Source organism: Clarias gariepinus, chromosome 20 (assembly GCF_024256425.1).
Source record: "Clarias gariepinus isolate MV-2021 ecotype Netherlands chromosome 20, CGAR_prim_01v2, whole genome shotgun sequence".
Taxonomy (NCBI): Eukaryota; Metazoa; Chordata; class Actinopteri; order Siluriformes; family Clariidae; genus Clarias; species Clarias gariepinus.
In genome coordinates this window covers 15,113,856-15,140,939 of record NC_071119.1, presented here as the reverse complement: position 1 = coordinate 15,140,939, position 27,084 = coordinate 15,113,856, and the positions used below count along the sequence as shown (strand labels likewise).

General features: G+C 37.1%; 1 protein-coding gene across 1 annotated transcript in view; it reads right to left on the bottom strand.

Annotated features, from left to right (window-relative positions):
* Window positions 1–27,084, bottom strand: part of eys (eyes shut homolog) — a 330,983-nt gene that overhangs the window by 104,943 nt on the left and 198,956 nt on the right. The window contains 4 exon segments of the mRNA XM_053479756.1: window positions 6,807–6,919; window positions 10,101–10,248; window positions 22,015–22,106; window positions 22,346–22,527. Coding sequence (XP_053335731.1) covers window positions 6,807–6,919; window positions 10,101–10,248; window positions 22,015–22,106; window positions 22,346–22,527 — 535 coding nt within the window.

Here is a 27,084-nt window from a genome sequence, read left to right as displayed (position 1 = left end):
TGTTTAACACAATTTCTACAGAAGATAAAACACAAGACAGCATTAGTATTTAGGTGAGGATTTCTGCAGGACCTGTGTTGTATTGCTGTACTCAGGGGTGTCCGGAATAAAAACAAAAAGGCAACAGACAAGAGAAAAAAATACTGATAAGACAGATCTATAATATAAGCCTCTTGAAAAAAAAAAAAAAAATTCTTCTTCTTTTTTTTTTTTACAGAGAAAAAACATAATGATACCTGTGGTGGTATTTTGATGAAGCAATATGTGCTTTCTCGTGTATTTCTGACATATCAATTTTACATTCTACTTAAAATACATACATACACACTCCCTGCCTTATGTCAACACTTGCACATTCATGCAATTATCCAATCATGCAATTATGCGAGTGTCCAATTATTCACTGAGATACTTTTCTGCTCACTACAGTTGTAATGACTAGTCATTTGAGTAACCAAACCTGTCTCTGTAATTTTCCCATAAACACAAGTGATGCATTTCGCTTGTATAAACATTTCACCATTTCTTAGAAACTTTAAAGCTCTCTTAACATTAGACAAAAATTGTACAACATGGGCAATCAGGCGCATAGTCAGAGGTAAGCTTTCTGACATCTGAAATTTTAGCACAGGGCTTTGCAGTTTCTGACACATACTGTACAGTGTATGGCCATAATAACAACCCACTACCTGGATTTATCTGTGCGAATAGATAAATAAAAGCCTTCCATTGGATAATTACTGCAGTGATTAATATGGACCAGCTGTTAATTTAACCCTAAGTGACGCAGGGAATAACTTCTGATCAACCATGTCAGAAGATGTATCCTGTGGTTTTAGTAAAGTGCATTATGAAAAACTTGGAAGGATAGTGGTGAACCATCATCTATGAGGAAGAAATGTGGTCAGAAAAACATCTACAGTAAGTGGGAGATCACTTAGTGAAATAAAATTGCAAAAAAAAAAAAAGGAAACAAAAACAAAAAAACACAACAGTAGAACATCCACACATACAGTAGTGTTAAGAGAACCTAAGAGACTGGGACTAAACAGCTGTGTATGCTTTAGAGCATAAAGAATGTAAAGCATCGGAAGAAGCTCGCATGGTTTGATGAGTCCAGATGTTCCAAAGTAAGGGGCGCATCAGGATACAAAACGCTTAGTGCCAACTGTACAAGCCTGTGGAGGCAGTGTTATGGTCTGGGGTTGTTTCTAATGGATTAGCAATGTTATACGGCAAATAAAATAAATGTTGTCAGCTGACTATCTGAATATACAACGACCAGTGGATTTTGTCTTATTTGGCACAGGCATATTCCAAGATGTCAATGCGAAAAGAGTGGTTAAGGAAGCACAAGACATCATTTTGACACATGGACTGTCCAGACCTTAACCTCATTGAGAAATGTTTATACATTATGTGCTGGAGAAGACTTTACACAGGGATCTGACTCTCCCATTACCAATACAAGCTCTTTTAGTAAAATTTTTGCAAATATGAACAAAAATAAATGTCACGGCTGTAATTTTTCAATTCAATTTTATTTGTATAGACAATTGGCATTGTCCCAAAGCAGCTTTACACAATCAAAAGAATTATTTAAGTTTGTATGGAATTTGAATGTGTATGAATCAAAATAGATCAGGTCAGATAGTCCCTGGTGAGCAAGCCGAGGGCGACAGTGGCAAGGAAAAACTTCCTGAGATGGTAGTAGGAAGAAACCTTGAGAGGAACCAGACTCAACAGGGAACCCATCCTCATTTGGGTGAAACAGAGAGCAGGAATTGATCTGCATTCATACTGTTTGTTAGTTGGCAGGCAGTTCAACAGTTGATGTTAATTGATGTTAATATGGAGTCCAGTTAGTTATTAAAAACTCAGGTAGACTCAGGCAGACTTTTGTAATCAATGCAAAAGGCGGCCCAATGAAATATTAGGGTGTGGATAGAAAAACAAAACACAGAATATGACTACTACTGAGGAAACCATTATTTATAGCTGCTAAAATGAAGCAATCCTTTTGTAAATTTTTTAAATGATGAGACAGAAACAAGGTGTCATTCTTTAACTAATAGAAATTCTGACACCACCTTACTGTAAATACATACCTGATTACATTCTGTTCCTCAGCTTTCTAAGCCTTAGCTATTTCTGCAGTAATTATGCTGCTCTAGACTTAAAGCATTAATGATAAGAATGTTATATAAAAGCGTTGCACAAACCAACTTGCATAATTAATTAGGCCAACTTCTTCAGTAAGCGTTTGGTTTTAGTTGCCAGTGTCATGTACATAAAGACCAGATATCTTTAGCATTAGTGTTATCTTTAAAACATATCTTTAACTCTAGTGTTATCACCAACCTTAGCTATATAAATGCTTTAGAAACCCTTTAAAATTTATGTATTATAGCTTACACCTGTGTATTTTGCTCCTGCACATTCTTTACCCTGAACACATCTCACATCACCTACATTCTTTCCTGATAGCCCATTAGAGAGGAAAAAGAAAGTAGACCAGAATGTAAGTCTGCAGTCTGATTAAATGGGCCATTATACAATAATGTGGTCATATCTGTGGGAACGACACAAACATCCTGGAGTGCAGGAAAGAAACCTGCTAGGAACTCGTTTTTATTTATGCGAAAACTTTATTTATGTGTCTCCTTTAACTATAAAGGAGACATTTTATTACAGATGACTTAAAGGGGCTTAAGTGTTTCAGTTTTTTTTTTAAAGACATATTAGGTTCGGTTTTCTGCACAAAATATGTTTTTAAGAGACTACAATGGGAAAATTCAGTCTTCCATAAAGATGTGGTGTAAATATGTAAGCTGTTTAACACATTATTCAATTTATGTTAAGGAGTTTCCTTATGTTATTAAAATTATTCCTGTGCTGTCAAAATTAGACAACATTTCACAAGTGACAGTGCTGTTGTACTAAATAACAAAAGATATGATAGGCAGGCCATGCAGTAATACAGTAGGTGCGAGTTCTACAAACATTATTTACAGTATTCTCAACAGATAATGGATTAATATTTGTTCGTTTATTTAACCAATTACGTATTTTGCTCCACTAAGACGCTTGGTGGAAGCAGTGTTGAGCTGGTAACTCAGTTATACCCCTATCTCACCACGAGGTTTCGCGCAGTGGCCATAACTACGGTTCATCATGATTTACCGCAAGTTTTTGGCACTGTGAGTATGTTTCCATCTTTCCGCGCAAAAAATTAAGGGTTATTAACGACTGACAATTAGCATACTGTAATTAACGGGTGTAAGTAGTTTTAAACTGTTACCAGTACAACCATGGACACGGTGAACAGTCCTGTAATTCTTTAGATTTCCACTTATCCCACTTTAGAATATCAGCTAACTGGGTTGAATCCCAAATAGCATAAAATACAAAACTAGTGCACTATGTGAGATATACAATTCTTTGTTCCACACAACAAGTATTGCTGTTAATCAGGGTTATGTGGTATGTAGATGTTAGTTAGCTTAGCAGCTCACATTAGCTGTGAACAAAACAAAACAACACAGGCAGTTAAGACAAAATGCAGACTAACTTAAAAGAAGATTTTTCCTTATCAGATATCAGATTTTACATTATCTGTCATATCAATATTTTCACATTATTAGATGTATTTTCTTGCTTAAAGTGCTTTCGTAACTGTTTTTGAATCTGGTTTTAACAAGTAGCTGCTCTTCCCTCTTTCCTCCTTTCAGCACTATGGACAGTTCCAAGCTACTTTCCCCCATGTTGTACTCAACAGTTGCTTGTTAGAATAATTGTGATGCAAATTACAGCAATTAAACTGGCAAGTGCTGTTAAGCTCTATATCGCCACTTGTGGAATGCCTCTTGTCCAATCCAATTACTCCATCAGGATATAACGGCGTAATATCAGGATCTCAAAACAAAATGTAGCGGACATGTATATAGCTTTAAAATTATTTGTTTGTCCAAAAACAAATACATACTAAATGAGGTCTCATAAAAAGGGCAGTGGATATCAGGCTCTCTAATCTCCTCCAAACAAGAACAAAATGCTAAAATGACAAAATTGCCCATTCGTAAAATGAAAATAATGCAATTTCAATGCTTAGCATCACCAGGTCCAAACCAGATTATAAATGTATTCAACCCTAAATTATCTGGAGTAAAGATTTATACCAGGCAGCAAACTCAGAATTGATCACTTGCTCATAGCATGAAACCCTGTTTACTTTTGTGGGTTTCTTGTCCTTGAGCGCTTAAGCAATATGCATAAAACTTAGAACTCCATTCCATTAATGTGTCTTATACTCCTAATGCTTTAAGACACTTTTGCCCTACAAAGTAAAGAAATATAACCATGTCCAGGACAAATGCTAAGGTTTTTACAAGATGATCTGAAAAAGGGTTTAGTTTTGCTAAAAAGCTACACGTCTCAAAAATATCTGACTGCTACCAAACATCTGCTTATCTCACAAAGATTGTAAAAGTGATCGAATAATCAGGGACATATCAGTCATTTCACACCTCATGGATTCAACTTGGCTATAAGCTATAAGAGGTAAAATAATTTATCAACCTGTTTTACCCTTCGAGCTGTTAGCTGTAGTCTGAGTGTTCTGAAAATATAACACTAGAGGTTTATGAGGCATGATGGCTTGCATCCTACCTTCACCAAGTACTCCCTTTCAGACTTGATGTATAATGTCAGCTTTTCTTAATGTGAGATATAACCAAAACACACTACTATGATCTGTGCTACAGTACAGTAAATACTGTATGAGAACCAAGTACAATCTATTCAGCATAAATATCCGTATAAGCCTATTTAAAGAGAATTTAATTGTATCTACTTAAACTGCAAGAAAATGGAGAACAAATAGGATGGGAAATTAAGACAAAAAGAACACTTTTCTGAGCAGAAGAATTAATATGCATGATACAAATTGAACCACAAAGACTTTAAAGTCACATTGGCCTGCCCTCGTCCCTCGGTTCCACTGTAGCCTCGGGTTGCTGCTTTTTAGCAGAGGCCCGTAAGGAACTGTTTTCGTTTTTTCTACTTGAGACTCCCTTTCAGCTCAAACCAGTATTGCCATTCTTCTCTGCCCTCTCTCATCAACATGTGTTTCTGCCCACTGAACTGACACTCGCCGTTTTTTTTTTTTCTCACTCTATTCTGTGTAAACTCTACAGACTACAGTGAGTGAAAATCCCAAGAGATCAGTAGTTTCTGAAATACTCAAACCAGACTGTCTGGCAGCAGCTACCATGAGAAGGTCAAAGGCACTAATACCACATTTTTCTCTGTTCTGATTCCTTAAACTGTGCCTGAATTATTTATGCATTAGGCTACTGTCATCCGAATAACTGACTAGATGATTGCATATTGTTTTTAATAAATTGGTGAGTGGGTCTATATGTAAGGAATAGGACAGAATATGGTTCACCATTACAGGTGACATGAAAATTATCAAAATTATTTATTTTCCTGGCTTTTAATTGTTTTTCAAGATTAAATGTATGATTTCATTGAGATGAATTCGTTTCTGCGATTGCTTACATTGTACACTATCTAGGGGGAAAAAGGTTGGCAGTCAGTTTAAAAGTTTGTTAGACCTCCAGCTTTGATTATGGTGCACACTGTGGTGGTCAGTTCAAAAACCGAACGATTAAATATTTAAAATGATTCTTCATAAAGGAAAACTCCATAGATGTGATAATGAGATCATTCAGCACATTTAAGTCGTCAGCTTATTTTATTGCCACATAACATTATTAAGCCTAGACCTGACCAACTGAAGCAACCCCAGGTCATAGCACTGACATAACGGCCACTGTACACCAGAGGCTTGTACAGTGGCCGTTATGCATGATGGCTGCACCGCTTTATAAACTCCACTCTTCCAACACTCTGGAACATTGTAAATCTTGACTTGTTACATCTTATCTTTTTCACTGCTTGCCATATCAACTTTTTCTAATGAGTCTCAGTGGTGGTTTTCTTATGCAAGCTGTTTAGTCCCAATGAGTGTGAGTCCCTGTGAGTTCTCATTACACTATGTGTGGAAATGCTCTTTCACTATTACACACATTTGCAATTTTAATAGGAAATTTCACAATACAGCTTTTCTGCATTTAATCAAACAGAGCAAGATGAAAACCTGACTGGGATCTTGTAACACCTTGCGTGACCATGTGTCAAGCTCAGCGAAAACAAAGACCACAGCCCGGACTGAACTGATGGGTTTCAGGTACAGTAATACTACTGTTTTTTTTTTTTTGTTACTCCATTAACTAATCATGTGGAAACATTAACATTTTCCACCAACCCACAATCTGTCTGTTTGAACATGCAACTGTTTTGAAATACGTCAGTGGCACTGCCACAAGCATGGGCAATCTGATTAGTTTCCATAGCACCCAGTATATATAAGTGACTGCTTATATGCATGGGTTGAGGGGAACACATGTCCAAGAGGCATAAAAAGGGCTAGGAAGAGGGGGAAAAATAATACACAAATTTATTTTTTATATATATATATATATATATATATATATATATATATATATATTTATTGTCTTTTATATATTGCTGTATTTCCCCGCTCCCTGGCCTACTTTATATATATATACATATATATATATATATATATATATATATATATATATATATATATACACACACTCTCACTCACACACACACACTGTATAGAGAGAGGGAGGCAAGAGAGAGAGAGAGAGAGAGAGAGAGAGAGAGAGAGAGAGAGAAGAGAAATCTAAGCTCTTAATTAAATGTATCCTTACTTGCAGTTTTCGACGTTGTTCCCAGCAATGGCATTGGAAGTGTGAAATCCTCTGAGCTTATTAATTTCAATTATTTCAATGCAGCCAGTGTAGTTGTACCAATGCTCAGCTCCCTAAGGGAACAAAAGAAAGAAGACAGCTTTTTTCCCTTTTTTCTGCAAGAAAGCAACAACACAAGCACATGCCTGATGTGATTTAAACAATAATTCAGTGACTGTGTGACACTGGGACAATGTTAAGCAAGCTGCACATAATATCATCTGTATCCTGTCGAAACTAATCAAATGTTTAAAATCACTTATTATTTCCAAGTGTAAACATGTTACATCTCATGCACTCACAAGTAAAGCAAATGCTCTTGTGTAAGACAAAAGCCAGATAGTTCAAAATATACCCCGATACACCCTTGTCATATACTGTGATATTTAAGCCTAAGATTTAATTACTTGAGATGATTTTTCGCATACCTCAGTTAAGAAGCTCAGGTCAGACCGCAGGGTCAGCCAGGATATAACGGCCCTGGAGTAGATAGGGCTATGAGCCTTGCTCAAAGGCTCAAGAGTGGCAGCTTGGCAGTGCTTGGGGTTGAACCCCGACCTTCAGGTCAGTATTCCTGAGCCTAAACCAACTGAGCCACCACTGTTCCCAAAGAGCATGGCAAAAGGCAACATTAGGATAATAAATCCACACTGAATACAAATCCATGATAAATTGCTAAAGGCCTTCTCAGCACTCTTATTTTTTTAAAATTTATCCATAGAATCTAAAATGGTATGTGACTACATACACATTAATCTCCAGCACTTTTGTTTAATTTACCCCCGGATTTATATTATGTAACATAACCCTGAGCTTACAAACCTTGAAAAATATACAGCAACAATCCCACATTGTGGCCCAACCCTTCTCACAAGCTGCATTCAGAGGCAGGAGAACCCTAAACCATGTCTATACAGGAAGTCCCCGACTTACAAATAAGTTCTGTTCCGGGAGCATGTTTGTAAGTCGGATTTGTTCTTAAGTCCGACAAAGTAAGTCTTATATGCCTTTGACATGAATCTAAAATGTAAAGCCTACTAATCCACTTGACTTAATCTCTGTCTTCTTTTCCCACACTGCCTCCATGTGGCGAAAAAACTTAACCGTGCCTAAGAAAATTAATCTCACAGGGAAATGTGAAACGTAACAGTGTTGTTTCTGCGCCTTTAAATCGAGAAGGGAATCATGGATGCCATTTTGTTTCAGAGCTGTTTTCCACTGTATTGGACTGTGAACCCTCTTTTGTTGAGCATTTTTCAAAATTCAGATTATTCACCATTAAAACAGTTTTCATAACATAGCAATCGTGCTCCCGGACTGATTCATTAACACCGGTAAGGCCGACTAAATTCTCCCTCACCCTCACATGCACTAACATACCATATATCAAACTTATATACATTCACTTACATTCTGATAATATTATATATATATCTGTAAATATTGATAGGTGGCACGGTGGTGTAGTGGTTAGCACTGTTGCCCTGCATCTCCAGGATCCGGGTTCGATTCCCGGCCAGACTTGATTCCTGTCTCTGTGTGCCTGGAGTTTGCATGTTCTCCCCGTGCCTGGTGGGTTTCCTTCGGGTACTCCGGTTTCCTCCCACAGTCCAAAGACATGCAGATTAGGCTAGTTGGCGTTCCCAAATTGCCCATAGTGTGTGAATGAGTGTGTATGTGTGTACCCTGCGATGGATTGGCACTCTTTCCAGGGTATACCCCTCGTGCCCTAAGCCACCTGGGATAGGCTCCAGGTCCCCGCGACCCTGAATACAGGATACAGTGTTATAGAAGTAAGTGAGTATATATTGCTATCTCATGCACTGCAGCGTCTGTTTTTTATACAATTAATGTGGGCTACTTCCGTGATTTGTTCACATTCACAAATGTCCGTAGAACTGCGGTCTGTTCGTACCTGCGAAAATACGTAGCGTGAAAGTGATAAGATGGGGACTACCTGTCCTATAGTATATTTCCATATAATACAGTGCCTTTTTTTGGTTAACTTTTGAAGGCAGCGTACATGCACCCTTTATCCTCCTACACATCCCATAATACCATGTGTGAGAGCAAGAAGTCCAGCACCTTAGGTACAGAAAACGTCTGTTTTATTATCCCAGTGGACATTTGGGGCCAAAATCGTGTGATATAAGCTGCTTTTGAAGCATGGCACAAAGCTACCAATGGATCAAGGCGGCTGCCTTTTATTTCAGACTCTGACTAATACCCAGGAGAACTCTAGGGGTTATCGCCCCCTCACAGTTCAATGAAACAGCACCATCCAAAGTTTTGAAGAGTACTGCCCTGCCTTTGCTAGTAGCACAGCCATTGTTCAGGATAGAAAAAGGTACACTCTACAACCAAAAGTACAGAATGTGAACACCTCCCCATCCCACACACCTCGTGTGTGTTTTCCTCACACTATTGCCATGCAGTTAAAACCACCGCTTTGTCTCTGTACTGTAAGTAACTCCTCATGACTTCCCAACTGATTTCTCACCAGCTCCAGGATACTTAATTCTGGGGAATTATTAAGCTCCATACACCCTTACACGCCTTAACACAGATCTCCGATCCAATTAATTTAATCAGGTTGTTTACCTACAGTAATGCAATGTGGTTTGTATTTAACAGTAATCATTGCATGAACAAATAGCCGAAAAGCAAATACTGTTGCATATTTGATTTATTTCATTAAATAGCTTTTTGGGTCAGCGTTTAGTTAATGTGCTGTATACAATTTAAACGATTTTTAATTTCTTTTGTGTGTCAAGTTGTGCAGAAATTATGTTTCATGCTACTTGCTCCCTGCAGCCAGAGCGAGGAGTTTGTTTCTATGGTAACCATTAATGACTCCAGTCAACTTACATAAATCTCACGAGATTCAGCAGTGCAGGGTTACATTCTATACCGACGGTGTGAAACTCCAGTGTGAACACAGACTATGTACTGCTTTTCTCCAACGCCTGTATGATGTTTGTGATAAATTTTCCTTATATTACTCGAAACTGCTTCAATCTGCATATTGATCCCTGTGCACTAATACACTTGCATCCTACTACAGGACAGTACCTCTGGCTTTACCGGCATTGCAGCATACATAAAAACACAGGCTGCATCTTATCCAGAACACACTGAAGTATATTTAATAGAAGCTGTCTACTGTTTAACTGCTGCATGGATAAATGTGTGAAAGATTTGAATCTGTCATGCATTAACACAGAAAAAAAGCCATTGCAACTGGAATAATCTTACCTTATATGGAGAGTAACTGATAGGAAGACCTCCTACAAAAACATGGCCAGTCTGTAAAGTTACTCGTGGCCAGTAATTGCTCGGATTGCTTTGAGCACGTTGAAAGCCAGACACAGCAACCTCTGCTTCACAAGGAGCGAGATGCTGTCTGTGGAGGGAAAGCGTTTTTATTAAAATAACGACTCTCACAGTAGTCAAGAATACGGATGGAGATAAGAACTACATAACTGCATGCAGGCAATAAAATCATATTTGGATATTTAAAGCTAACCTTAGAACCATGTTTATCTCCCTGCTCAGTGGTAGTAAATATACTGAATTAATGATCTCGGGTTCACTTTGCAGCAAAGCTATAACACTCCGTTGTTTATGTTGAGAATATTTCTTAGTTGCCTTAGGAAACAATTTTTTTCTTTTTTTTTTTTATAAAAGCGAAGCAATCTAATTTGCATTTTATGGCTATGTTTTACCTCTTTTTAATATTCAGACCAAAAACAGTTTGTGGAGAATATGATAAGCATTGTTTCCATGGATACAGAAGAGAAAGGAGTGCTTTAAAAGTAAAGCAGGATACACAATGAATTCGGTATTCATTATTTTCTATTAGACATGGCATGTCAAATTTTAGCACAGAGTTATGACTTTAAAGTTTCTCGCTTTTCCCCTCTACACTTGATTTATCCCACTGCTCTTTCTATGACTCGATGCTGAAAATATAGAGCAGTAAATGACATAGGGGAAAAAATTAAATCTGCACGCTACTAAGCAATCAAGTCAGGAAGCATGTCTATGTGAATTATAAATAGTATTGAATAAGAATGCTTTTATTGGTTTTTGTATAAGTGCAATGAAATTAAGATATGCAGCATTAAAAAAATAAAAATTTAATTGAAAACTACGTAAAGTCCACACCAGAATGATTAGCACCCAAGATGAAGAAAAGCAAAAAGGTTACACAAATGTTTTATGGTTAATTAGCTTTATCTCTTACGATGAAGAATAAGAAGAATGTAACCTTTAATGGAAGTTAATTAATTATACATACACCTACACATAATGGTATTTTACTTTTACTTAATGTGTACTCTAATGGTTCATGTTTCAGTCAAGTTAAAGTTAAACAGACTATAGAGACGCCATCATGTCGAGCTATCTGGGAATTTGCAAATCAGCTTCTGCTTCAAACTCAAAAAAAGTCTTTAGCCAACTACAGGGGACATGAGGATCAACTCTGAAATCCCTTTATTAATTCTTGTGTCTGACAGCTTTGCAGGTTACACAACAATTATTCACAGTAGATTCAAAGTGGTGGATAACCTTAAATGAAAAAACACAAAAAAGGTACAGCACTATTTCTGATAAATAACAGTTAAATCACTACTTCTAATAAATATTAGTAAAATAAAATGTAAACAGATACAACAAAATTATTTAACTAATCTTGACATATACTATTCCATAAACCGTTTAGCGAACATGTAATACCCATCATATTACACTCTTTGTGAATAAATAGAAAAACACTTTTAACAATCATAAAATAACTTAAGCTACTCTTTGAACAACACTTCCAGAGTTAACCAGTCGATAACCAGGTGTAGCAGTGTGGACAGAGATCAACAAATCAGTAAAGTCCAGAGATAAAGTGCTGCTGACACAAATTAAGAGGATAATATTCAAGCAAAATGGCAGAAAAAACCTTTGAAGAAACATTTCAGCAACTGAAAATTGAAAGAACTTCTGCAAAAAGTAGCTTCACCAAGCTAACTTTCTCAACAGAGAAGCCTGTAGTTAAAAAAGCGTACAAGCGTACAAAAATTCTAATTCAACAAACTACTTTTCTTTTATCTAACCACATAAATGACACGAATCAGAACTACAGTATGTTCTACACAAGGATTAGGCCCTGTCAAAAAAATTGCACTTCTGAGAGCAAACATTGTCCACACTGTTAGGAAGGGAGAAAGATCAGAAGATCAGTTATGTATAAATGTTTTTCTTTCAAAACCCTGCATGGCACGGCATCATGGACAGATTGCAAATGAAAATCTCACAATCTGACTGCATCCACAGAATCAAGAAGTTACACCTGGGTGGTGGTTGGGTCTGTAGCAGGACCATGATCTGAACCAGAAGTCCAAATCCACACAAAATTGAAGATCGCAAAAACAAGGTTTCAAAGTGTCCATCCATTCCAAAAGCATTTAAATATAAATGAAATAAATTCTCCAAGAAAAGTTTGTAGGTTGCACACAGTACCCAACATACAGTACATACACAATTTTTTGTGTAATCTAATATTAACCCCTATTTTAGATAATGATTTTTTTCTTAAATTTGAGGTTAGATTTCACTCATATTTTACACGTGATGTTAAATGTAAACATTTTTTTTATATTTAACCTCCTTATATTTAACATTATAAACCTATTTTATATTTAACATTATAAACCATTATAAAAGCTGCTATTTTAACTACAGTACAGATTCAAAACTAGATCTTCTGAATGATTTATAACTTGTTTTAAGAAAGCACTATCTGGGTTATGGACAGTCTAAAGCAAACTTGGCAGATTTAAGAGCATATGCAGTTGTTACAATGCAAATTATTCATTATCAGAAAATTCGTGGTAATTAGAATTGTTCATTGTCTGCTTTGTTCATGTTTAACTACACATCTGTTTATAACAATAAATACACTTTAGTACTAACTGAAAAGTTATTTTTGTATGCATGTAATTTATTTCAGTTTGACTTTTTTTTGCCTCTTTAAAAAATGATTTCCCCCCCTATTTTCTCCCTAATTTAGTCGTATTTAGTTCCTCCCCGTCACTAGGGGGCTCCCACATTAGGGCTACTACCACTCAGTCGGGAGGACCGAAGACTATTACGTGTTCCCACTTAACTTCGTGACGCCAGAACTCACGATCTCCCAAATTTGAATCCCGCTTTTGTGTACATGGAGTTTGCATGTTCTTCCCATGTTTGGTTTCCTCTGGGTACTCGTCTGGGATTTCTCCCAAAGTCCAAAAACATGCAGATTAAACTAATTTTTTAAACTAATGCGTGTGTGCGCCCTGCGATAGATTGGGATGTACCTGCTTACTGCCCTAAGTCTCCTGGTATAGGGTCCAGGTTCCACACGCCTCTATATACAGGATAAAGCGGTAGAGACGATGATGACAATGGTGTAAGGTATAATTATTAATGTATCTGTAGCAAGGGCAGCAATATTTCTGGAGGTGACTGTATGGTATGCAGCAGAGGAGTGATGTATGGTAGAAGAGCAGAGCTCAAGCTAAATGGATGAAAAGCTTTGCACTCTTATTTGGAGTGCTGTACTTTAACATGGCCCTTTAGCTACTAGTATGGCACACAAGAGCAATTCCAGTATAAGCTTTTAACAATATTTCTTCAAACATCAAATAAATAAACAAATAAATAAATAAGTAAACAAACAAAAAAACTAATAATTTACCCAAATTATAATAGTAATATTCAAATCTTGCACAAAAAGATACAAGCAAAAATAAATAATATGTTGCATATAGAACTTTAGGTGGTATATAGTGTGTAAGCTAAAAGTCTAATAAAGCCAGATATGTTTAATGAATCATTTCCTGGGCAATGGGCCATGATATTGGTGGTGCATAGACACTGGTAAGAAGTTCAAACATCCAGTAACCTAGAGGTGCAAAAGGACATGAGGAAACTAACTTATTTGGACCATTGACTTTTAACGCTGAACTAAAATTGATGAATAGCTTTTTTTTTTTTTTTTTTTTTACAACGTGCTGTGTTTTAGATGGGTTCTTTTAGAGCACTGAACAGCAATCAAGACAGCAAAGCTAAAATATTCAATATCTTTCAACTTTGATATTTAAGGCAAGACACAACATTTCCACCCTCCTCTTGGGAGCAAAACTGGCGACACTTAAACTGCGGTACTTAAATGTCAAAACTCAGCCCTTAAAGTGTTTATTTCGCTGTTTTGCATCATGAGCATTTTTTTTTCGGCTTTAGGTCCGGTCACTGAGCACAACTGTGCCACATTATGAATGTTTACAAGACTTGTTTCATGATATAAATATCAATTTATGTGGATTTTTATATGCATATCAGTTCATTTGAGCTGGAATATTTAAATCGGTCATGCAATTTAATCGCGCTTTAGCTGGATAATTGGAGGGGCTGGTTTTCATTTCAGAATTGACTTACACCTTTAAAATTATTTGAATTATTTATTACCTTATAAATATTAGAGCGTAATGTAAAAACAAAGTACTTGCGAATACTCTCATTTTCAAAACAGGTGCTTGTTTTAGTTAATTCGCAGTTAGGACAATACCATCATCTACTGGACTAGAGCAGATTATTGGCAGGGGAAAAGATTATCACATGGCATTAGAACAAACAGTTAAAATATCCCAGCATTATAAAATGAATCAAATACTTAAATATTTCACTATTAATTAATATTAATATTTATTATGAATATTCTTGTGACTCATATACAGTATGAACTGCACTCGGCGGCATGGTGGCTTAGTGTTTAGCGATGTCGCCTCGCACCTCCAGGGCCTGAGTTTTGATTCCTGCAAGTTCTGCCCGTGCTTGGTGGGTTTCCTCTGGGTAATCCGGTTTCCTCCGACAGTCCAAAGACATGCAAGTTAACTTAATATAGTGTTTCAAAATTGCCCCATAGTGTGTGTGCGCATACGCACAGTGTGTGTGTGTGCTCTGCAGTGGATCAACACCAAGCCTCATGTCCTAATTTTCCTTGGGACAGGCTCCAGGCCTCATCCCGCTACCTTGGTTACAGGATAAGATGGTAAAGACGATGAGTGAGATTGAGTGAGATAAACTGCACTTTTAAATGTGGACATACATGAAATTTTAAAACACATTTAAAAAGACTTATCATAGAAGAATTTCTCGATATTCTAATGTATTTCTAACAGATTCTATACAAAGTGGTAAACAATATTATTATAGCAGTTAATCATATTTACACAAACTTTTCTGTGAATGTCTTTCTCAGACGAGTATAAAGTACGCTGATCTAAACATCCAAAGCCTTATTCTACCAATTAATGCAATTATATATCTAGCGTTTTAATGAAATACACTATTCACCTGGAATGCCTTACATGTTTAATCTTAAATTGATTTCCAGAACGACTTAACTATCAGTGTGTTAAGGAAATTTAACAGTGAGGCACAGTCCAATTAAATATTTCAGTTTTTTAACCCGTTTCTATTGAATCACTACATAAAACCAACAAATTAGGTTTTTCGCCCAGTGCCAGCAGAGTGAAAATCTAATTAAAGACATAGTTTCATCTTTTTAATTACAGCTATTGTACTATGTACTTAGACAGATTGGGTGAGCCGAACATTTGCACTGGAATCTTGCCTGCACTTATGTCTGATAGCATGTATGAAGATGGAAGCGTGTGAACGTTAGAAAGGAATAGCTGACTTTCAATTACAAGAAAAACCCACAAATGGGAAAAAATAAATAAATGCGCGCATGCACGCACGAGCCTTTCATTCCAAAAAGCTGACACCAATGTTTCACATACGGTTCTCCCATAGGGCACTCCGGTATCGTGCATGGAACATGGATATAGGACACACCAAATAAATTGTGTTATAACAGCCATATCAAATAATGTCTGATAGTGTCAGGGCAGTGACAGGCTATTAACAGCACGTAATGAAACAAAGACGGCAGAAAACTGATGTCATCTTTCCTCAGCCTCATTGTTCCTTCCTTTTTTTCTTCCTTTTTTTTTTTTTACCCCCTTCAGTTATAGAAACCTGGGAGATTCCCAAAGCTAATTCTGCCCTTCCAACAACAGGGGAAAAAAGATAATTATCTTAGAGCAGATTCTGAGCTTAACATGTGCAGCAGGAGTCTACCTGCTCGCAGATGCTTTGGACCCACAAGTCTGTGTCTCATGATAGCCCACTCACGAAAAAAAAAAAGAGAGAGAGTGAGGGGTTTAAAAAAAGGTACCAGCATGACTTGCTAAGCCTGTAACTGTGTTCTGCTCGACATTGGCGACTTGGCACCTTGCCAGAGGGCAGCAGGCCTTGCTAGTCCTTGAGCCTGTCAGTCCCTGTAGACCTTTGTTACATATAAAAAGAATTGTTCCTGGCGGAGTGATATATTAAAAAAGGCCAACGACAAAGAGGACCTTGGTGCTCTAGAGGGCCGGTCCAAGGTGTCGACAGCTCAGACGAGCCCTTAGTGGGTCAATTCTTCTGGGATGGATACATGCCTCAAATATTTAGCTTTTTCCTCCAAGCTTTTTTCCTTTTTTTTCCCCTACTACTTTTGTACAGATCCCTTTAAAAGTGAGCAATTTAAAATTTGGACAGCTATTTGGAGCGTCCACAAGGTGCCTTGGTGAATCTGACAGCAAAAATAGACAGAGATAGATTATTGCTTTTAAAATAAAATAACAAAAAACAAAACAAAAAAAAAAAAAGGCTGGCCAGGCATCAAAGTGAATTATGTTCAAATGATGAACTAATAAAAGGAAATTGCGATTTTCCTACACCTTTAGAGTCTGATTGTAATTGGAAAAGATAAAGGAATGTCGCAATCTGTCAAATCTATTTTATGAATAAACATGTCTACTCAAAACAAGATCGCAGAAATACAATGCTGACAACTCAACTAATGGCATAGCCTGTCCAAGTCACTTTTTTTCTAAAATATGACTGCAAATTAATGAAGCCTCTCTGCCCCATTTCTCTCGCTACACATGAGCTGATCTCTTCTGCTCTCCAGACCTGTCTGATCCTTCCTGATGCCCTACTTCTGCTTAGAGTACTCATCACTTGGGGACCACTCATTGCTGCCGAGGATGGCTCCATATGGACTCCTTATGATGTAGATACATGTGACTACTGCAGATGGTTCCAAATGGACAATGGGTAACCTTAACCAAGGGGACACTAGCACAGATAGGACTGTATACAGTATGACATATAGGATTTATTTATCCCTATATATATATATATATATATATATATATATATATACACACACACAGACGGGAATCGAGCCTGGCCGGAAATCGAACCCGGATCCTGGAGGTGCAAGGCGACAGTGCTAACCACTACACCACATACATTTAAATTTTTTTGGCTGATTTTTTTTAACAATACAATACTGTGCAAAAGGTTTAGGCATGTGTAAAAAAAATATGTAAACAAATAATGCTTTTAAAAATGGAAGTGTTAAACATTTATTTTCATAAATGCAGTAAATGACCAAAAGAGAAATCTACAGTAAATCAAATCAATATTTAGTGTGACCACCCTCTGTCTTCAAAACAGCAGCAATTATTTTAGGTACACTTGCACACAGTTTTTGAAGAAACTCAGTTGGAAGGTTGTTTCAAACGCCTTGTAGAACTAACCACAGATATTCTGTGGATGAAGGCTTTCTCACACTCTTCTGTCTCTTCATGTAATTCCAGACACACTCGATGATGTTGAGATCAGGGCTCTGTGGGAGCCATGCCATTACTTCCAGTACTTCTTGTTTTTCTTTACGCTAAGAGTAGTTCTTAATAACTTTGGCTGCGTGTCTGGGGTCGTTGTTCTGCTGCAGAATAAATTTGGGTCCAATCATACGCCTCCCTGATGGTATTGCATGACGGATAGATATCTGCCTATATTTCTCAGCATTGAGAACACCATGAATCCTGACCAAATCTCAAACTCCATTTGCAGAAATGCAGCCCCAAACGTTCAAGGAACCTTCACCATGCTTCACTGTTGCCTGTAGACACTCATTATTGTACCGCTCTCCAGCCCTTCAACAAACAAACTACCTTCTGCTACAGCCAAATATTTCAAATTTTGACTTTGGCATTTTTCTGCACCCCAGTTCCTATGTTTTCGTGCATACTTGAGTCACTTGGCCTTGTTCCCATGTTGGACGAATGGCTTTTTGGCTGCAACTCTTCCATGAAGACCACTTCTGTCCAGATTTCTCCGGACAGTAGATGGGTGTACCTGTGTCCCACTGGTTTCTGCCAGTTCTGAGCTGATGGCACTGCTGGACATCTTCCGATTTCAAGGGTAATAAGCTTGATATGTTTTTTATCTGCTGCACTAAATTCTTTTGGCCAACCACTGAATCTACGAACCTCAAGATCGCCCATTTCTTTGTGCTTCTTTAAAAGAGCTTGAACAGCATATCCTGAAACCCTAGTATGCTTTAAAACCTTTGTCTGGGAGAGACCTTATTGATGCAGTATAACTACCTTGTGTCTTGTTGCTGTGCTCAATCTTGCCATGACATGAAACTGTCTTTCACAACCTCACATTGGTAGCAGAGTATGGCTGTTCCTCACCCAGTTTTAAACCTTCTACACAGCTGTTTCTCCTTTATTCATGACTGGGTTTTAACCTACATGTGACATTGATGATCATTAGCACCTGTTTGGTATAACTGGTTTATCACACACCTGACAATAATCCTACAAAATCCCTGACTTTGTGCAAGTTTACCTATGAGAATTGATGCTGGTTTAAAGAAAAAATGTAGTAACAGCAAAACATTGATTTGGGACCTAGTGAATGACCTGCAGAGAGCTGGAACCAAAGGAAGAAAGGCTACCATCAGTAACACACTGTCATGCCAGGGACTCAAACCCTGCAGTGCCAGACGTGTCCCCCGGCTTAAGCCAGTACATGTCCAGGCCTGTCTGAAGTTTGCTAGAGAGCATTTGGATGATCCAGAAGAGGATTAGGAGAATGTTATATGGTCAGATGAAACCAAAATAGAACTTCGTGTTTGGAGGAGAAAGAATGCTAAGTTGCATCCAAAGAACACCACACCTACTGTGAAGCATGGGGATGGAAACATCATGCTTTGGGGCTGTTTTTCCGCTAAGGGACCAGGACGACTGATCCGCGTAAAGGAAAAAATTAATGGGGTCATGTACCATGAGATTTTGAGTGAAAACCTCTATCCATCAGCAAGGGAATTGAAGATGAAATGTGGCTGGGTCTTTCAGCATGACAATGACCCCAAACACTCCGGGCAACGAAGAAGTGGCTTCATAAGAAGCATTTCAAGGTCCTGGAGTGGCCTAGCTAGTCTTCAGATTTTAACCCTATAGAAAATCTTTGGAAGGAGTTGAAAGTCCGTGTTGCCCAGTGACAACCCCAAAACATCACTGCTCTAGAGGAGATCTGCATGGAGGAATGGGCCAAAATACCAGCAACTTACAGAAAACGTTTGACCTCTGTCATTGCCAACAAAGGGTATATAACAAAGTATTAAGATGAAATTTTTTTATTGACCAAAAACTTATTTTCCACCATAATTTGCAAATGCATTCTTTATAAAATCCTACAATGTGATTTTTTGGATTTTTTTTTCTTATTTTGTCTCTCATAGTTGAGGTACACCTATGATGAAAATTACAGGCCTCTCTCATCTTTTTAAGTGGGAGAACTTGCACAATTGGTGGCTGACTAAATATGTTTTTGCCCCACTTTATATATTTGTTTTGATTTACTTTCTTAAAACCTTCTTTGTGACAACGTCCACTGGTAAATGCTATATACATTGAAAATGAAATTAAAATGCTCAGCTGAGCCTAAAGAGCTACTTCAAGAGAGTTTCAAACTGACGTGCAGTAAAATAATCAGCTCGATACATTATAAATGAAAGCATCTCCCATCATTTACACACCACCATTTAGAAAGATTTATGAAGTGCCATTTTAAAATATTCAGTACGGCATTGTTAAGTCCATTTTGCATTAACTACGAATTATAGGGTACTTTCTAAATGACCTGAATGCCAGTTGTAAAGCAGTATACAGTTGACTTTATAGCTTCTTGCTGTGAAAGGCAGAGTCGATTTAATTTCCAAGATAACTGTAATACACCACCAATATAAGGACATTGTTAGAAAACTTCATTTAAATGGATATACCACGACTCCTTTGAATGACGCCTGTATCTAAACCAGTATTTCGTAAAAGTATTACATAGAAAGTACTGTACGCAAAAGTCCTGGGCCTTTTTATGTATTATGTAGATTAAAAAAAAATTTAAACAATTTGTTTTTACTGCAACAGGCTGCAAAATGCCTAAAGATACCATTTAATAATTGGTTGGTCATGTAATAATCTCAGCAGCGACCTCATTTCCCATCTCATCTGCTCCAACTATTCAGCATTCAGCATCACCAGTGTACTAATCACCGGCCTGATCTTCTGTCACCTTCTGCACCTGTTTCTCACTGGTTTATGCCTTAAGTTAGATGGTTTTTATGCTTGAATGATTCATAGGTCGCTATGTGGCTTAACAAACAAAACAAAAACATTCATCTTAAAATGTTCTTCAGGGACTGCTAAGGTACAGAAACTAGACTAAAAATTAGAGCCAAAAAGTTTTTCAGGAAGCCTGGAGATGTATTCCCCAAAACTACATAAAAAATACAAGAAAGTCTGGGTCTTAAAAAGAAAAACATGAAGAAACAAGGGGTGGCCTATTAAACCCTGCCAGATATAACTGTGAAGAAATTAAACTTTTGGACTAAAGTCTAAATTCATGAATGTAGGAAATGAATCATTAGTGACACTCTGAACCCTGTGGGTTTGTACACTTGAAGCATTTTGTCAACCAGCTGGATATAGTTTTGTGCTCTGTTCCGACAACATTCTTGAATGCTGTCTCTGCAATTATTTCTTTCCCCACTAGAAGTTCTTCAAACTGTCTGTCATTGATGACCTGTCTGATTTGTGGGCTAACACTTAATCTTCGCATGAGTTATTATGGGAAAGCAACTGTCTCAAGTATTGAAATTCTTCACCTTCCTTGTTCATCACTTTCAGAAAAAGAAAAAAAAAAAAAGATCTGGTCCAATTACCTTGAACCCAAATTATTATAGTATGGCCAGTGCTTCTTAAAGTAATACGACTCTTTAGCACAAGGAACAATAGCACTTGCTGTACTGTATCTAAGCTACATTCCTAGGAGTAGTACAACTATTTTCAGATGACCACAGATGTTCCTCTTGCAGGTGCTGGTGTACAGTACAGTATGTGTTCCTATAAGCCTTCTATTTCAATTTGTGTCCTGCATACTGTAGCAAATTGGTACTACATGATAGACACTATGATTGTGTAAAGGCACTAGGGTTGCAGGTCATGTTCTGTACAGAAATAAATATTGTCAAGCAGCCCAAAGACATTTGTCGAATCTCCAGATAACAGTTAGCAAATCCCTGACCGATATGGCTCTTGCTGCATGTAAGTAGCTTAAAATCTGAATAAGTGGCTATTTTGAATTTAGTCATGTGGTATCTTCATCCACTTGCTCTATGCTTCATGTCTCTGGTGGCTTTGGGACTGGCAGACTGTCATCATACAACATTGGCATCGTGGTTGGTGGCAGACTGGGACAGGCAATAGATTCCTTGTTTTTAGTAGACAAGCCAGAGACATTGGTCAGACTGGAGTAACAGTCTGTTTACAAGATCCCTCTGCTCCCGCCATGTCATGCGATTAACAAGTGGCATCGACTTCTGAGCAACACTGAGCCTAAACTGAGTCTAAACTTAATAGTGCAGGATGCGCGACTAATGTGAGTCCAGGCTTTGTCGCGATCACCAAATTCACAAGCGGTTTAAAGCTTATAAGACTTAAATGTAGACAAGAGCCATTTTGAAGGTTTAGGTGTACAGTACCTGTATACCTTTATACAGTGTTAAACACCTGTACTGTTAGTGTCTAATTTGTCCAGCCATGGTCATATATGTCCAAGCATTCTTTATTTTGATCAGGCACATCTGGACACAGCTTTAAAAAAAAAAAAAAAAAAACCTTTCCATTGTTTATGGGCAGCACTGAAATTAGGCAGATAATGTTACCTTATATGCACCATGTACTCTTTTCCATCATTAACCTGTACTTTGGTATTTATGCCGTGAGTCCCATCTTCTTGGCTGCAGGAAAAATCATACTGAAAACAAAACAAAAAGAAAATTTTAGCCCATCATTTCACAACAGTATTTTAAAAATGTGAGATTTGAATTAATCTCACATGAAAAGATTGCATTAATTGAGTAAATTGTTGCAGATGATGATGCACGTACAGTATAACTCATCCCAAATTCACAAATCAAAGCCCAGCTCGGACAGTACGTACAGTAAAACAAGATACTGTTACAGTATACACTATATGACATACAGCACATTTACCTGTAAAAGTCCATTGTTAAGGTAGAGCTTGAGAAAAAAGCAGCCAGCACCTTGGTCGACATACAGGAGTATTCCATTCACTGAGCGAGTCTGAAACCTCGCTGTGATATTATTCACATCACTGAGATTAATGCCCTCAAACTCTAGGAAAGAAGTGCCAGAATATCTTGCATAGGTGATATCTAAAGAGAGAGAGAGAGAGAGAGACAGAAAAATGAACACACTCAAAAAGAAGTCAAAAAAGATCTGCGCGTTTGTACAGCAAACCAAACCTCAATAAAATCTCATATGAATATTTATTTATTTATTTATTTACACTCCATGCTACACTTTTCCTGGTTCCAGTAACAGGACTGAAAACTGGAGTACAATATGAAACATTCCTGAAACACAATATTGAAAAACAATAAAGACAAAAAGGAAATGTAAAAAAGAAAAAAGAAAGAAAGAAAGTCATAACAAAGCATATGACTTTGAATTGAGTCTACTAAATTACATCATTGGATGCTACAATGAAGTCCAAATGTCTGAAATTGCAAGTGAAATTTTGTTTTTTTTATTATTTCTTTTATTTTATACAAACATATGCATTACACATTACAGAATATAATTTAAAACACCTTAAGTGAAATGTGGAATTTCAAAAGTATTTCAGCTTTTCTTAGTATTTAGAATTGATGTAAGTAAAACATCTTTTAGTACTTAACATGGTTAACATGGTCTATTTGTTTAAAATATAAAAATATTGCACACTCTACTTTTTTATTTCACTTTTTATCATCAGTTTTATATGAAAAGAAAAGGATTTGCGACATGGTCTCAGACTTTTGCGGACCACTGTACATGTTAATTATGTGAAACCACTTCTGCAATTTAGTTCAAGAAAGCCCATTCCCAACCTAAAAATTACTCGAGATGTTTCCTTCCTCACTCACACCATCAGCGAGGTTGGAATGATGAGGTAGCTTCTATTCTTAAAACCTTCCAGTGAATATAATTGTGACTCACAAGCGAAAGTTTGACCAAAGTACTTCACAGTGGGCTTTATCCTAGTGGTGGTTTGATGACTAGTTTTTCACTTGACATTACCGTAAATGTGCTTTTAAAATCCACCCATGGTGTCCTTACAACATTCCAACAATTTAAAGACACTCATATTATCAATAATGTCTATTTGAATACACAACACAAAAGAACTGAACACAAAATCTAAAATTACACACATTCATAGTGCAGTAAATTTACTAGATGGTGGAAAATAGGATTGGTTAAACCTGACGTCCAAAGACCAAAGTGCTATTTGAGTGGTTGTAGCTCAGGGGGTTGAGGCTCTGGGTTGCTGATCGGAGGGTCAAGGGTTTATGAAACACCCACTACTGGGTTGCCACTGTCTGGCCCTTGGCCCTAAACGTCCTTAACCCTAAACCCACATAAAATGCCTGTAGGACGTAAGCCTGGAGAATTGGGTGGGTTGCGGCAGGAAGGGCAGCTTGTGTAAAACCAGTGCTAGTAACTTGTAACAGTAAAATGATCCAATGTGGCAACCCAGAGAAAGCCAAAGTAAAAATAAAAAAACGTGGATATACAGCATACAGTTTTTTCACATTATAAAAGGTATCCAAATCAGAAATGTTTTAAATACCTACAGTAGCACTTTAATCACTGGATTAGAGGAGCTTCTGTGTCAAAACACCTTTCAGTCTCCAGCTTTCAGTCTCCAGCTTTTCCCCAAAAAAGATTAACAGACCAAGGCAGATTAAAACTTAATCAAAATGTAGCATTAAATCGATACAATGTAGACATCACTTAATCACCAACTTTAAGCTGAAGGCAATAAAACATCAATCGTGTAAATTCTAAATTCTTTCTTCTCTCAAATCAGACCTCAGGGTCCACTAGAGACAATCCAGATGTTGCACATATGAACAAGATATTCATTTTCTTGTTAAAAGCATACATAAGCTAGTATTCTGTCTACTAGCAAACCCTATTTGGCTAGCACGTGTTGAGTGGTTTGCATTTTACAAACTGATGAATTTTAACAAATCACTTATTTATATGAGACAAATTCATACACATTTATATCATAGCTTTACTGTATTGGACATTAGCCAACGTTGCATAGCAAGAACTTAAAATCTGGTAGCATTGTACCTTATAAAAGTTGAAAATAAGAGATAATTATGTCTATGGACAAACCTAGAGGGTCCTCTCCTCAGTTGCTCTGTGGAGAACCAATCAGTCTGGGGAAAGAAGTCCAACCAAAAGGACATGCAATTTCCAGCCTGAAAATCTTGGAATTAATAAGGGTAAATACAAAATAACTATACAGACAAATTGCCTATTCAATCCTTTCTGCCCTGACTTGCAATCTGGCTATAACATCAACGGTTATGGAAAATTTCCCCTTGGAGACCAAGTCATTCATTAATTCAAGATTCCTTATTTGGACTGTGTAGTTGGAATGTAAGCTTTGATGCAGTCCACATCAACTGGCAGCAGGCACATCCATGCCTCATTAGCATGGGGAAGCCTCTTCCCCAGACTCCACTTTTGTCAATAAGTTGTATTGAGAAGGTCAGTTTAACAGCTTTTTCAGGTGTACTTTAGCTCTGAAACTTGCCCCTGAATAGCTGTTTGAAAATGGTCAGTATAGACAGATGCTGTCTTACAGTGGGGGTTTTCACATGACTTAAACTGCTACCTGTGGAACCTCACTCACTTACTCATCTTCTATACCACTTTATCCTGTATTCAGGGTCGCAGGGATCCTAGGAGGCTTAGGGCATGAGGCAGGGTACACCCTGGACAGGGTGCCAATTCATCGCAGGGCATACACACATACACACACTCATTCACACACTATGGGCAATTTGGGATGCCATTAAGCCTAACCTGCATATCTTTAGACTGTGGGAGTACCCGAAGGAAAACCACCCAGCACGGGGAGAACATGTAAACTCCATGCACACAGAGACAGGAATCGAACCTGGCCGGGAATCGAACCCGGACCCTGGAGGTGCAAGTCGACAGTGTCTGTTTAATAAGATCATGTGAAAATAGAAATCTGAAAAACTTGGGAAAAAAACAGGGAATATAATACAACTGAAAAGCTGTCAAATGTTAAAATAACAACAGACAGCTTGATTACTGTCTACCCTGGAATAGGAACTGTCATTATTTTATTTCAAACTACAAAATCCTATTTCCTACACTATCTGGACTTCTTTTGTGCTGCTTCGGCTTGGGGGCTTTCAGATGCGGTCATGCCCCCACTTTAACCAAAGCTTAAAAGTATAAATGAATTCTCATCATGTGTCACTGGCTTTCTTCGAAATCAACAAATGTCTTTATAAAAAGTGTGAAGGAAAACAATTCAGACTATGACTTAAATCACTGAAAGACTAAAAGAGGTAAACATCTGTATTTCAGTAAAAATTCTTCAACTTACAAGCAATAGACTGACATTTTGTTCGGGCATTACACACACCTTTAATGTCAGGACATTCAGGATACTGTACATGAGTAACATTAAATTAACAGACAGGGAACAGGCAGACATAACATTAAAGTTTCAGCATTGAAAGCCCCATAATTCACTGGAATGGGATACAGATTGAGCTGGTTGAAATCCTAATGAATAATTTATTGATAGTTATGGTATTAAAGTAATGAATATATTGTAACATGTCAATCACACTTATTACAAGTGACCTTACGTAACCTTACGTTAGTATTATGGGGTTACATTTACAATTAAGTATTAGCATATTTACCTACAGGATTATACAATTAGCACAATAATAATAATATCATCCCTGGCTAAACTTTAAGCTGTCTGCTGCTGTAAAAATATTGGTTGTACTGGATCATGTGCTATTTTAGTAATGAGAAAGGAAGTTATATTGTTAAATTAAGACGATTGGTTAGCAACATAGCAATGTTGGTTACAATAGTACTGTGCAAAAAAAAATGTCTTGAGCTACCCATCAATTTTTTTATATTCATTTCAATTTAGTTAAATTTCATTAAATTATATAGTTTAAATTATAGAAACAGGAACAAATGCTTTACTGGGTCAGGCTGAAAAACACTAATCAAATATTGTTTATGATGAAAAAATTACATGAAATTATTTTTAAAATACAAAAATACATTCTGTATAGAAAAAAATTATAAATTATGTTTTTTTATATTATACATGCATATTCTTATACTGCTTATGTTATAATTCATTGATTATAAATAATAATTGTAATTGGCATATTCTGTAAATCATAAACCTATAAATTTATGTTCTTATATAATATTTAAAAGAGATTGTGTGTTTGGGGGGGGAGGGGGGACAGTCCATAGCAGGGAGCATTTTAGTGCATTAAATCCGGTTTAAGTGTGGTCATGTGACTACATGTGGCTAATGTTATTGCGGCTGATTGGTCAAACGGAGTCATGTGATTACTGTTGCTGTGTCTGATTAGTGAAACAGTCAAGTGCTAAATCTACTGGCAGCATGTATAGAATAAATACCAAGAAAAAAAAAATACCATAGAAAAGTACCAAGTCGAGTGTAGCCGGGTGTAGCGGAGTAAGAGTAGCGTTTCTTCTTCACAAATCTTCTCAAGTAAAAGTAAAAAGTATGGTGCAATAAAACTACTCATAGATTTTTTTAGACATAGATAGACATTTTTTTGTAAATGTAATTGTAACAGAGTAAATGTAACTCGTTACTACGCCACTCG